General features: G+C 36.0%; 1 protein-coding gene across 4 annotated transcripts in view; it reads right to left on the reverse strand.

The window, feature by feature from the left end:
- Window positions 1-14,010, reverse strand: part of CPQ (carboxypeptidase Q) — a 432,637-nt gene that overhangs the window by 62,078 nt on the left and 356,549 nt on the right. For 2 of the 4 annotated variants that reach the window (XM_039853809.1, XM_039853811.1), the window contains one exon: window positions 13,593-13,794. The exons of 1 other annotated variant lie outside the window; for it this stretch is intronic. In XM_039853809.1, coding sequence (XP_039709743.1) covers window positions 13,593-13,794 — 202 coding nt within the window. Of the gene's footprint in view, window positions 1-2,880; window positions 3,006-13,592; window positions 13,795-14,010 lie in introns of those variants that run through there. One more of the 4 variants, XM_039853810.1, reaches the window with a different exon arrangement.

Below are 14,010 nucleotides of genomic sequence, written 5' to 3' on the forward strand. Positions count from 1 at the left end.
AGTCTGGACTAAGACAGAAATTTAATAACTGAAATAATAATAGTGGCTTTTTAAGCATTAACTTTGCGTGAAGAATTTTATTTAGACTATCATTTTTTTTCAATATAATCTCATGAGGTAGGTATTATTATCATCATTTTATTTATGAAGAAATAGAGGGTCTACGTGATTAAATGACTTTCCTAAGGCTGCACAGCTAGACAGTAGTGGAGTGAGATTTTGAATCCATTTCTCCACGGTCCCTCAATCCATGCTCTCAGAACCTGAGCTATTTGACAGGCACACCTCATACTGTTGCACTTAGCGTGCCATGCTTCACAGACGCTGTGTTTTTATAAATTGAAGGCAAGATCCTCTACCAACAAAAAGATTACAGCTCATTGTGATACTAGCTTTACTGCCATGGTCTGGAACTGAATTTGCAATATCTCCGAAGTATTCCTGAACCTCGAAATGCTTCTCAATTCTGGCTGCATATTGGAATAACTTGGGGAGTTTCTAAAAACAGGTGTGCTCAAGCCCTCACTCTAGGCCTCCGAGTTTGCGCAAGTACAGCAGGCATCATTCACACAGAATACAATGGACTTGTGCTCCAGGAGGTTGGGGCACTTAGATGAATTTTTCTCGGTAAATGGTGTTCCCTGGACTTGTGCTACTGTTGTGGTTCTGAGGCCAGACCAATTAAACCTGAATATTTGGGAGTGGGGCCTACTGTTGATACATTTTTAAAAGCTCCCAAGGTGATTTTAAAGTATAGTCAAGGGTGTGAAACACAACTGTAACCTAAATACATATCTTGGGTTTATATGAGCTTGACTAGGTCTACACTAGCATAAAAAAAATAATTAAAGCTTAAGGTGGGAAAGTTGAGGCTAACATGCCAAGAGACTACAATTATTAGGGTATCTTAGATAAAATCTTCTGTCAGAAAGAGTAAGTGTGGAATCACTGACCCCTCTAGACGATGGCCCTATTTCTGCACTGCACTTTACAGTATTGTACCAGCTAAAGGTATTAAAATATCTATAAGTACCTTAATTCTTGAAATATGACATCAACAATAATTAATGAACTATTTATGCAAAAAAAACACACGTGGTTTTGTAAAGATGCGTCCAGCAAACATTTCTATCTAGGTTTAAACATTCTGTAACTGGGTAGTTTGGGGTACCGATGAAGGCCGTGCCTTATCTTTACATAAGATTCTGTTCTCTCACCTGCAAGGAGACTATTTTAGCTATTACCATGAAACATAAGAAATAAAGAAAATAAGGAATACTGAAGGTGCACTCCATGACTTGTCTTATTATAGGCAATAGCTCACTCAGATTTCAAAAGAACCATAACTAATGAATTTCACAGAGCTCAACCATATTTGATTTACGCATTATAAATTGGAAGGACAATTAAGACAGCAAATGTCACATTGTAAAGGAAAGTTTAGTTACAATGAATTATGCAATCTCACACTTTCTTATAAAAATGGGATAATAAGGAGATTTAATTCACTATGTTAGAAATTCCCAAGAGGGGAATGAATGTACAAGGATATCAAGTTAAGTGATAATTTTTGAACTTTAATATTGAGCAAAGGGAAGATCTTAAGCCAATGAAATCACCCAAATTAAAGTGTCTACTGTGTGCAATTGAGGTATAACTAGTTTCTATAGTAAAAAGTCTGTATCCAATCTGAACTCAATTTTTTCAAAATCTCTTGAATTGTGATGTTTTATCTGTAGTTTCCATAATCCCATACTTATTAAAGCAATTAAATTGATAAGCACATTTTTAGCAGAGATCATTAAAAATAGATGAACTAGCACAATACTTTAAGATGTATTTGACTTAAAGAGGTTCGACTAGCAGGTTGAGTATGTGCCATTCCAGTCAGGCGTTATTGTTGATGTCTCAGAGTTCTAGCACAACTAACCACTGCCAATCACAGTGCAATGTTTCATAGGACTGTTCTTTGTCTCTCTCCAACTGAAAGTTTTAATCTGGCAAAACTTCAATTAGCAAAACATCAAAAAAATGCAACTTTAGCAAGAAACTACTAAAAGACATGCAGACTACTCTGTGAGATGTGTTGATCTATGAAGCTGGGTCTTGTTCTGAGTCTCTCAAAGGAGTAGGATGAGGGTTAAAAGGAGCCTGCCCAATGGCTGGGATTGAGCCCCATTACATCTCACTCCTATTCAAAACCTCCAAAAGTTTCTGACTGTCCCAAATCCCCAGAATGCCTTCCAGGTCTCAACTGAGGTCCCAGGAAATCTTTCAGTTTTAGCTCTATTTTCCTATATTAAACTAAACTTTGGTCAAGCCAGACTACTTTTCATCTTGAGAATCCACTGTATTTTCTTACCTATGGAATTTTGCTCACTCCCATCTTGTCACATGGAATCCACTCTTTCTCCAACCCACAAAATTCTACTCTTTCTTGAAAATCAGGTGAAATGATGTCTCTTTTGTGATGTCTAGGCGTTTAATGCCTCTCTTGCCTGAACCTCTATTGCACTTTGTTCTTCCTATGTCTAAACCCTCCATTAACTCCTTGAGGATAGGGATAGTATCTTACATATGAAATTGAATAAAACAGATTAATATATTAATTCCAGCTTCTCTACTTAATAGTAGAGACTTTTGAGAAAGGAAATTCCCTGAGCTCCAATTGCCTCATCTGATAATTGGTTACGGAATAAGAATGTATACTTTAAAAGGCTCTTATGAAAATATATGAGATGATGAATGTAAAGCAACTAGAATAATACTTGACACATAGCAGACGCTTAATACATGTTAAATTCCCTTCTTATTCCTCTTGTCTGAAAGTCATAGAGTACTTACTAGGTATATCTTGAGTGAATGAATGAAATTGCGAAATTGTCTGAGTCGGGTCTAAGAAGAAAGAACAGGCAATGGTATGTCCTGAAGATCCAACTGTGACACTCCAAAGGTAATTATTTTAATAAGTCCCCAAATTATTCCTATCTGCAACCTCATTCCTGCTTTATAAAGAAAAATCATAAGTAAGCATTTCAACATTTTAGAAATCAGAAGTTTCAGGTTTTAAAACAAAAAAGTAAAAGATGGAAATGATACCACATTCATAGTAACTTGCATTACAGGTTAACAGAAATTTCTACATAGTGAAATATACATACTAAAGACAAAAATCTGTAATAAACAAAATTTTTTCAATAATCATGCTGTTGGTAGTTATATTGGTATTGTTATTCTGAGACTACTGTAAATCTATTGTAGTGTGTGTGTATATAACTATATGACAAATGAGTGGTTATGTTGTTATACTAAGAATCAGGAATTTTAGCAAGGGAAAAAGGAGACGCAGACATCAGTGAGGTAAAGCATAACTTTGTAGTCTTGAACTTGAATTGGAAATGTCATGCAATTTATAATATAATTCTTAAGAGAAAAAAAATACTATTATCTACTTCTATCTACTGAAAAGATCGAGAAACAATGATCAACCCAGTAGCGATGGGTACACTTCGTGTTCAGACTGTGGCCTCATTATACCATGATCTAGTAGAAGAAACTGGGCTCTTTAGATGAATAGCTGATTCCAGATCTGGGACAGGAAATCTGTAAGCTGGCCTGGAACATTTTGTCACCTAGAAAGCTAGGAAACAGAAACTATCAATGACTACAAGGGTCATGTCATAAGGACTCAGAAGCAGCTTAAAGAGGCTCTCACTAGCCAAGGATGGGACAATTTGAGCATTAATAAGACTAATTACTGTAACAAGATGAAGTGCATCAAATATTTTTAAGTTCACCAGTAAATAATGATAGTAAAAAAAAGCAACCCAATTAGTCATCTTGGAAGATACTGGGGAACCAACAAATAAGTTTTGAAATGGATAAATAAAAGGAAAGAATGAAAAATTTATCCTGCCTATCTTCCACAAAAGAATCTCATGTCAACCAAATAGTTGAAGAGAAAGTTCTTTTTTATAGAATTATTTCAACTAATAATCAGGGTTACCATTTTGTAATCCCCAATGAAATAACAGATCTAGGCAATAGTTTTCAATGACCACTAACATCATAAATAAGCAATTAGACAGTACCCCTAATGGAAATAAATAGTGACTCCTAAGAAATATTCTTCGCACTCCCCGCCAAAAAAAAGAAAGAAAAATTAAACTTGAATCACAAGAAGTCTCTAGATTTAACTATCAATTCACAGAAAATATAAAGGAAAATGGGAACATGTTAAATGACACCATGGAAATGGAATCACCTAAATCTAGAATGTAGGCAATCCCATGGGACAATTTTATTAGTTTGTGTAACAAATAAGTGGCAGGAAAGAAGAAAGATGAAGGGAGAACCTATAGATTAAAAGAAACTTAAAAGACATTAACCAATTGCATTGTTTAACTTCACTATAATCCTGGTTAAACAAACAAACAAACAAAAAACAACGGAGAAAAAGTTTGGAAACAATTGGAACCATTTGAAAACTGGCCATATATTGGATATGATACTAAGAAATTATTGAAAAATACTTTAACAAGAATAATATTATTATAATTATTTATATAAAAGAGTCTTTATCCTTTAGAGATACAAATTAAAATATTTACAAATGAAATGATATAATGTTGGGCATTTGCTTCAAAATAATCCATGTGTAGGGAAGTGACTGGGGTATGGATGAAAAAAGACTGCCCATGAATGAAAAATTCCCGAGGCTGAGTGGTGAGTACATGAGAGTTCATTAGACTATTCTACTTTTGTATGTTTGAAATTTTCTGTAATAATTTTTTAAACTACACTCTAAAATCATCTAATATAATAAAACAGGCTATACCAAATTTTACATTCTCTAATCACTTAAAGTAGGTATCGATAAAGTTCACAGAGCTGACAAGAGGAAACATATTTTGAAATCCTACTTCTTTGTACTCTACTGGCTTTCAAGAAATTTTTAGATTTCTTTCTTAGAAATTACAGTGTAGCTCTATTTAGTTTTCCATGGTAAAGTCTTCTTGTTTTAATGATTAGTAAGTAAACCAAATTACAGTCTTAGATTGTAAACTCTTGGGGAAAACAGGCCATATCTTATTTCTGCATGTTCCATTTATCTATATCTATCTATCTATCTATCTATCTATCTATCTATCTATCTATCTATCTATCTATCTATCTACCTGTCTGTCTGTCTGTCTGTCTGTCTGTCTGTCTATCTACCTACCTACCTATCTATGTATCATCATCATCTAGCTATCACATTTGTAAAGTATTAAGTGAAACTGATGGAAAGTCAAATGTATAGAAAGGGGAACCCAGAAGAACCAACCCTGAGACCTTGAAAGATGCAGTTAGAGAAGTCAAACTTTTCTAGGCTACATTATTAGAAGCCATGGGAAATAGTAGATAAATTAAGTCATAGAGTTTCGGGGAGTGGGAGTACTGATAGTGCATAAAATAGAGCAGTAATTTAGTGTTAGCCTTTGTTTTTCTAAAGTAATTGTTTCTAACGCTGTGCTGCTTGCTCAAGATCCCTTTTCACTCCAGGCTCTCTCACTTCGAGACACCTCCTCGGGTATAATGGGGTATCCCTGGCATGAACTTTTTGGAACTCCCTTCCAAAAGCACTTCTCATCAAATTCTTCTGCTGAAGACTTCTAGTGACTTTGCATCAATGACTAGAGTTTTCCACCTGAAATTTATGCTCTTCTTCATCTGGCTAAGAGAAACTTAACTGTTCTTCTTATCTGATATTCTCCAAGATGAGTTCTCTGCCCAATGAAATCATTCTCCTAACCATCACCATGGGGACACCTGCCTTTGTTCACATTATTTTTGTCACCAAGATTGCCTTCCTCTACTCCTTCCATCCATTTTGATACTATGATCACTGAATATCCAGCTCAAATTCACCTCTTCCATCTTTCTTATCTTCCATCTTATGACCTCCTAAAATTATTCTGCATGTGTTATTTATCTTGATATTGTACCAAAATTTTCCTTTTTATTGTCACTTAACTATTCTTGTGTTCATCTTCAAATCAATACTTGTAATCAGCAAACATTTACTGGATGCCAACTGTGTGCCAGGTGATAATGCGTGTTGTGGGTATATAAGCATGAATAAAATACTCTCTTGGTCCTCAATCCAGTTAAGTAGATAAAATACAAAGTATATTAACGTTAAAGTGAAAGTGTGCACTTTAAACCACAGCTCAAGGCAACAATATAAGAGACTTCATAATGCAGTGCATGACTAACTGCTCAATGGTATAAACAATGCCCTTTCCTGCTAGGCTACAGTCATACTGTAGGGCTTGCGCCAGGTATGCCTTGGTCAAGATACTCAGTGGCTTCGGTGGAGTTGAAGCAGGCCAACTGCAAGAGAGAAGAACAGAGGAAGCATATAGCTGTTCTGATGAGCAATTTTCACTAGTGTGGTATTGATGTGGATGTTACACATACCTATCTAGCATAAGCAGTCAAAGAATATTAAAGCAAAAGCACTGACTTACCCAAGTTAAAGAGGTAAGGGGCAGCCAACGCTATAATTCCCTGTGCAGCCTTTATCATTCTCAAATGTTTTTCTCCATTCTTGATTCCTTTGTTGTAGTCTGTCTCTTCCCACTGCTCTTTCCCTCTCCTCCAATACGATGTAAATTCCATAAGAACAGAGACCTGGTAAGTCCTTTTCATGTTCTAGCCTCAGTGTCTAGAGTGCCTGGTTTATAGGAGGCACTCGAGACATGCTTGTTAGTTGAATGAAGCTGTCTGCCTATTCAAATGAGGGCTATGGCCACAAACCAGAGAAGGCCCTTGTCAAGTCCCCAGTACGGTGATGTCTGCTCGCTATACAGTATCAATCTCTCCAAACATCACTGGCTCAGACTGTTTTCACTATAAAGGAGGCATCTTTTAATTAGGGAGAACAGGGGACATAGAACTGCTGAGTTGCACTATTCCATCTGGTGACTGAAAAAGATATGAGTCCTGGGTCCAGAGGGTGAACCTTCACTTTACTTTACATCACCATTACTACTTTGTGTCCTGATCTTTTGTTCTTGGACCATTTTAGAAAAAAAGGCCTTTGGATATAGAGAAATGGAAAGTTTTAATTTAGTTCTGCTTAATGCCCTATGAGGTATTGGACAGAAATGAGCAAGAAGGAAAATATGTGAAATTTTGAGCCATCTGCATATTTGGTACTTCAATATAGAGTCTGAACTATCAGAGGAAAGATGAAAGATATTAAAATGTGATTTTAAAACAATTCGCTCTGTAAGGAAAGGACAGCTCAATTAAGCAATTATTATTAAAGTAACTAAGGTTATGGCTTTACTGTTTACAGATCTCTCCCACATTATCTTATTATTTCTATAAACTTAGACCCTACTTATTCATTCTTTGATTCATGGGAATTTCATTAAGGGTCAGACACCAATTCTCAAGCACTAGGAATTCTGAGGAATTCACAATCAATCACAATTGTAAGAAAAAGGTAAGTGCCATGAGATGAGATAAGCACAAGGCGTTAGGGGCATTTGCAAGGGATACTTAATCCATGCTGATAGATATCAAAGAAGATTCGCAAGAGAAGCAGAACAAAAGGCTGAATCATGGGTAAGTAGGAATTATCTGTTGAAGGAAAAGAATAAGGCAGGTCTGATGGCAAGGAAATGTGAAGACACTGGGTGTGCTAGGAACTTCATTTAGACCCTGTGTGAATGAGAGATGGACAGACAGGAGTGGAGGAGCCATGAAAGGGGAGGCTGCATACTAGCCAGAGGAGCAAGAAGAGCCTTGAATTCCATGCTGAGTAAAGGCATGGCACTCTGAAGACAAAGGGGAGACACTGACGGATTTTAAATGAGGAAAGATGATTGGATACTGCAGCTACTCTCAGTTGCTAACCCAGTGAAAATTCTCATCTTCTTCCTAAAGAATCTCAATTTTTCTCATACATCAGGAGGTTACATTTTTCAGTGAAAACTGGGCCTTACCCTAGGCCAAGGAAGTAAAATTTGATCAATATAAGCTAAACTTGGTAATTCCACTCCATTCCATTGCCTGATTTAGCCATGGACAGATATCATAATTTTGGACAATGAGACTGAGGAGAAATCTGCTTTGGGGCTTCTGGAAGAGATTCCCTGACTTTTAAAAAGGGACATCCTTCATGGACATTCTTTCTTCTAATGTGCGATGTGTGAAAATCCGTTGCTTGAAACAACCACAGCCATTTTGGGAGCACGATGGAAAAAGCCTAAAGACAAAAGTCAACATGCTGGGGATAGAAAAGTGGAAAGATGTAAAGAACTAAGGGCCTTGATGTGGTTGATAACTAAATTAAGCATTCTATAACCACCCACTTTGGAGTTCTTTTTTTAAAAATCCCCTTACTGCCATTCTGACTTGGGTCTACTGTTTTATTTTGCAGCCCCCCAAAATCCCAATTAATACACTGATTTCCATTTTAGAAAGTTCACTGTGGCAGCAGTGAGCCAATTAGGTGAAAAAGGGCTAAGAATACAGGTCGGGATGTTAGTAGGAGCTGCTGTAGGAATCAGTGAGTACTAAGGAGACAAGGTCTATGGGGTATAGAGGGGGAAACAAGTTTAAGGAACAGAAGGGATTTGGAGTAAACAGGATTTGGAGATAGACCATCTGGTTGTATGCTCTAGATGTTTCTGGATGGTGGTCCCAATCCATGAGCTAGGGAACAGAAGAGGAGGAACACACATGGAGGCTTGGTGGAAATGATGCCATGTATGCTACCATACTCATTTTGCAGATGAAATAACCAAGTCTCACTCCCTAGACTGTGTAGTCTATGAGGATGTGGATCTTGTCTATCTTCTGTACTACTGATTCCCCTTTGCCATATTAATGATTATTAATAAGGACTAATAAGGATGCTTAATAATGAGTGAGGCTTAGAAAAAGTAAGATAGCACATGCAATTAGAAGTTGTAAAGTTAGGATACACAGTCAAGGCCTCTTAATTCTTTCCAGTACACTGTCTACCACATGCCAACAATATCAGAAAAAGGCTGACTCTCAGATTCTGAAGCAGAGGAGGAAACTCTTATTGGTAGATATGGAATAAGGATGTGCTCACTTCCTCGGGTCGCATTAAGAGAGTATTTAATTTTTTTTCCATTAATGTATATTTTATGGAATAATTTCTTTAAAAAGGACGTGTTCAAGGAAGATGCATGTAAAGATATCTGAGAACCATGGATTTTATCTCATTACTGACATATTCAGAATGAAATAGACTCCTTTCATTCTAACCTGGAGCTCATAATTGGAGAATCAGGCAAAAATTTAAGATTTGAAACCTCTCTACTATCTGAGTGAATAGAAACTAACCTAAATCCCTCTTACATTACTTTCACTCATGCTCTGTATTGTCTTTGAAAGAGTCGGGATCAACTGTTTACCATTTTATGTGTGAGAATCGTTAAATTACTAGAAGAATTTATTCAATAATTCTAATTTCTCTAGCCTCTCTAATTTGTATCATTCTTCCAATATTTTTTCCATCTTTATGTTTCTTTTCTCAGCATCCTTCATTTTCTCCACACTCTTAAGCTGAGGCACCCAAAGCTTGTTGAGAAAATAATTATTTCTATGTTTTTGTTTCTTCTCTCATGTTAGACTTACAAGAATCTTTTCCAAAATTAAACTAAGAGATACAGAGGAGGCAATAAGTAGAAACTATTGACCTTAACATCAAAGAATTGATCACTAGGTATGAGAAGCAGGATGCACAAAAATTCCTAGCAATACAAGAAAAATGTTAGTGTGTAATTCAAGGGTCAGATTGCAGACTATAGGAGTGTTTTAGAAAGTTAGGAAAGCAATAGAATACCAGGGGCTGTTAAAGAACAATTCATGGACACTAATGAATACAGAATGAAACTTAAAGTGCATCTAGGATTTGGAGGGGAAGAATAGGAAGCAGTATGAAAGGTGAAAATGGGGGGAGGCTAAAGTACATAAAGATATCTGGAACAGAGAGTTTAAGTGGAAAATACATCTAAGATCCTTATTTTTTGAAACCCTCCCCCCCAAACACAAACAAAGCCTTACATTTATGTTGATAGTTATTCTGTGCATTATGGATGTCATCTAGATAGATAAAGGACATCATATTTCCTCTCCAAAGATGACCCTTTCATAAATTAATCTATTTGGCTTCAAAAATGAATAAAAACCATGTTGAATTTTAATTCTATCTGTGTTCTTAATTAGCATTTCCGTACTGAATCTATAAGAAACATTAAAAAAAATTGGAGCCCAGTCATCAGACTACAGAAATTTGACAGGCCAAGCGCATGGTAGGTGCTCAATAGATATTTACTGAATAGGAAAGAAAAAGAGAAGGAAGAAAGGAAGGATGGAGTTTGGAGATATTATTTCTCATTAATTTTTCAAAAGTTAGGTGAGCAATTACTTAAATCATAACTTAATTAGTATTTTGAATCCTATCTTCAGGTTTAATTCATTATGATTTGCCATATCTTCAAGAATACAGGGTACATATTGGTATATTTTTATTTTCTTTTTCAGAGTAACTTCAGTTCTTCATCTTTTTCTAAAGGTCTGAAATTTTCAACAGGTAACAAGAGTTGTAACAATAGCAATTCCGTTATTTCTTTTAGGAATAGCCCAAACTTGAAATATCAAAAGATAACTCAAGGGTAATAGGGGAAAACAGCAATAATTTAGTTTGATCTTACAATACTCTAAAGAAAATAAAGAATTCTAGGAAACATTAGTTGCAGTCTAAATGAACTACCAACTTCATATAAACCTTCCCGATCTACAAAGGTAGAAAGGGGAGTGGAACAAAGAATGTGAGAAGAAATAAGTCGTTATTTACAATAACAAACTCCTCTCCCCAGGGGTAAGTTATTTTGGAGCAGGAATGAACTGAAATCCTTTACATAAGCAAGAACTGAGTAAGATAAACATTTCAGATGCTGTCATAGATTTGGAAGCCTATCTCAGCATTCCAGACTCCCCTGTGTTGTTGCATATTGTGGGAAAAGGGCCACCAGCTTTGAAACCAAAGTGGCCTGTTCTCAGGGTGACATCTGCATTTAAGAGCAGGATAGCCTTGGGCAAGTGATTTAGATCCTCTGTGTCAGTTTTTTCATCTGAGAAGTAGGGATAATCATATTTTATCTATTAGGATGGTTGTACTATTTAAAAAAAGAGAGGGAAAGAGTGTCTGCAAAAAGCCTAAGTGTCTGCTAAATAGCAGGAGCACAATAAATTGTAATTAGTATTAATTCTTAAGCAACCATAATGGGGCTAAAATCCCCCCACTCTGCTGTGGCAAGAAGGAAAAGCCTCCTTACCATGGTGAAGACAATCAAATCAACTTGTTAGTTCTAAACAGAACCACTCTTATGGAATATCTATATGGAAAGAATAAAGCTAGAGCCAATTCTCAATTATCCAATGCAACAAAAGAAAGACATACAGCAGCCCCCCTTTATCCACTGTTTCACTTTCCATGGTTTCAGTTACATGAGGTCAACTTCAGTCCAAAAATATTAAATGGAAAATTCCAGAAATAAATAATTCATAAGTTTTAAATTGTGCACTGCTCTGGGTAGCATGATGAAATCTCACACCATACTACTGGGATATAAATCATCCCTTTGTCCAGTGTATCCACACTGTATACACCACCCACCTGTTAGTCACTTAGTAGCCACCTCAATTATTAGATCAGTTATCAAAGAAAGAGAGAAAGAGAGAGAGAGAGAGAGACCATATTTACATAACTTTTATTAGAGTATAAGTATATTGTTATAATTTTTCTATTTATTATTGTTGTTAATCTCTTACGGTACCTAATTTATAAATTAAACTTTACCATAGGTATGCATGTACAGGAAAAAACATAGTATATATAGGGTCGTGTCCTATCTACAATTTCAGGCGTCTACTGGGGGTCTTGGAATGTATCCCCCACGGATAAGTGGCGGGGGGCAGGAATACTGCCCCTGAAAAGCGACAGTACACGTTTTTTGGTTCTACTTCTGTCTTTCGTTTCAGCTCCTCACCTCCCCTCTAACCACCCCCAGTCTTCACTCTAATTAACCCACAATATTTCAGTCTTTCCCTCACATCTACTATCCAACAAACTTATTTAGCTTTTCTCAAAATTTAAGAAGGTTCCTACTGAAAATGTACGGGTCAGGAAAAATCTAAAATTTAAACAAGTCATTCTATACAACATAAAGGGCAGACTCCCTCTAACTAGGCCTTGACCATGATTAAAAATGACATATATGAAGAGAGTCTCGGATCTGTTCACGTAATGCAAAGAAGTGTAAATGGAAATGTTGTTTTAAAATATTTCAAAATATGGTTAAAATATACACAAACTATTGGAGAGAATTCAGGTCCTTGTATTAGAATAAAGGAAAGCTTCCTCTATTTTTAGTTATGTAAGATTATTATAAACCTTTAAATCTAAAATATGCTTTAAAAATGTATAATATATCAAGAGTAAACTTTAAAAAAATCTCAAATCCATGTAGCATGCTGTTGGTGAAACCTACTTTGCAGGCTGAAAAAAAAAGCTAGAGTGGAGTGGATATAGAGAGACACTTTTTAAAAAAAAAATCTCTGAAATGTTTGGTAGCCACAGAAATGGTTCTGGAAACGGTAATATTAAAAGTATTTAAAGGCTGAACATCCTATTTGCATAATACAGATACAGAAGAATTTGCAAATGGATCTTTTAACAATGATTTTAGTTTTAAATATGATGGTGTTGAAGGATAACCCTCAGGTCGGAGATGCTTAATATCATCAATAGCCCCTTCCCATGACAAGTCTGGGGGAAATTTGTGAAGAAGTACAGGTGTGCTTTCTTTAAGACTGTTCCAGGTACTAGTCCTGTAACCTCCTCAGGCCTATTCCTATTACATAATTTCATCCTCGCCCAGGACTTATCTTAAAAATATCAATCTGATAAATGACTGATCAGAGTAAATTAGTTTATGGTCCAACTTCTTACGTGAGTCTTTGCATTAGAAAAAAAGTGATTAGCAGTAAGTATCTCACCCTCAAAGAACAAATCTCTACTGGCAGAATTTCAGATACCACTGTATTTGGGTAGGGGACTATTTGAGTCAGAGGAGATTCCCTAGCACAGGACTAGAAGTTTATTAATAATAATAATCGCTTTCTACTCTATTTCTCTAATTTTTATCGTGAGATCACTTGTACCACAATTACCAAAGACACCCATTAAAACAAACAAACAAACAAACAAACAAAAAACAAAGAAAGGGCTTTCTAGGCCCAATCCCAGAATCGTTAAATCAGAATCTCTGGAAATGAGGGGAATTTATAATTTAGAAAGCGAAGACAGATGAGTAAACAAATATAAATGAATATTATTCTTCCAAGTTTGGAAATCAACAGATTATACATTATAGACAAAAGCTTAGGGTTCCCATGCATTGATTGGTCTATCAGTATTCATCGTGGCATGCAAAAATAGAAATTTTATTTCAAATTGATAGCAGTATATTAGGAACCCCAACTTTATCTTTTGGTCTTACCAGGAACACCAGCTTGGATCCAGAAGTTAATGTCTGTCCCTTCTCCAGCACTAAAGACCTGTGTGATGTTGATAGGCTGCAGCAGGCTCATGACCTCCTTTATGATGGCCCTGGCCTTTTCACTGCCAGTGAACTGTAGCCCAGAGGGTAAGAAGGTTCCCAAGTCAGACTCCATCACCAGGCTATATTTGGAAATATTTGCCTAAACAAAAGAGAAAAGTTTAGTTTATTTCTATTGCTTTTTTGCTTTCTCCTTGGGAACTATCAACAACAATAATCAAATACTTTATCTCTTCACCAGTTCTTGCCAAAACACGTCTTGCTCTGCCTGATTTAGGGTCTGGTCTGCCTATTACCTAAACTGTTCTGAGATGCACAATTACTCATCCTGGGATTTGCCAAACTCAAGTTGACTTAG

Source organism: Pteropus medius, unplaced genomic scaffold (assembly GCF_902729225.1).
Source record: "Pteropus medius unplaced genomic scaffold, Ma_sr-lr_union100, whole genome shotgun sequence".
NCBI classification, from domain to species: domain Eukaryota; kingdom Metazoa; phylum Chordata; class Mammalia; order Chiroptera; family Pteropodidae; genus Pteropus; species Pteropus medius.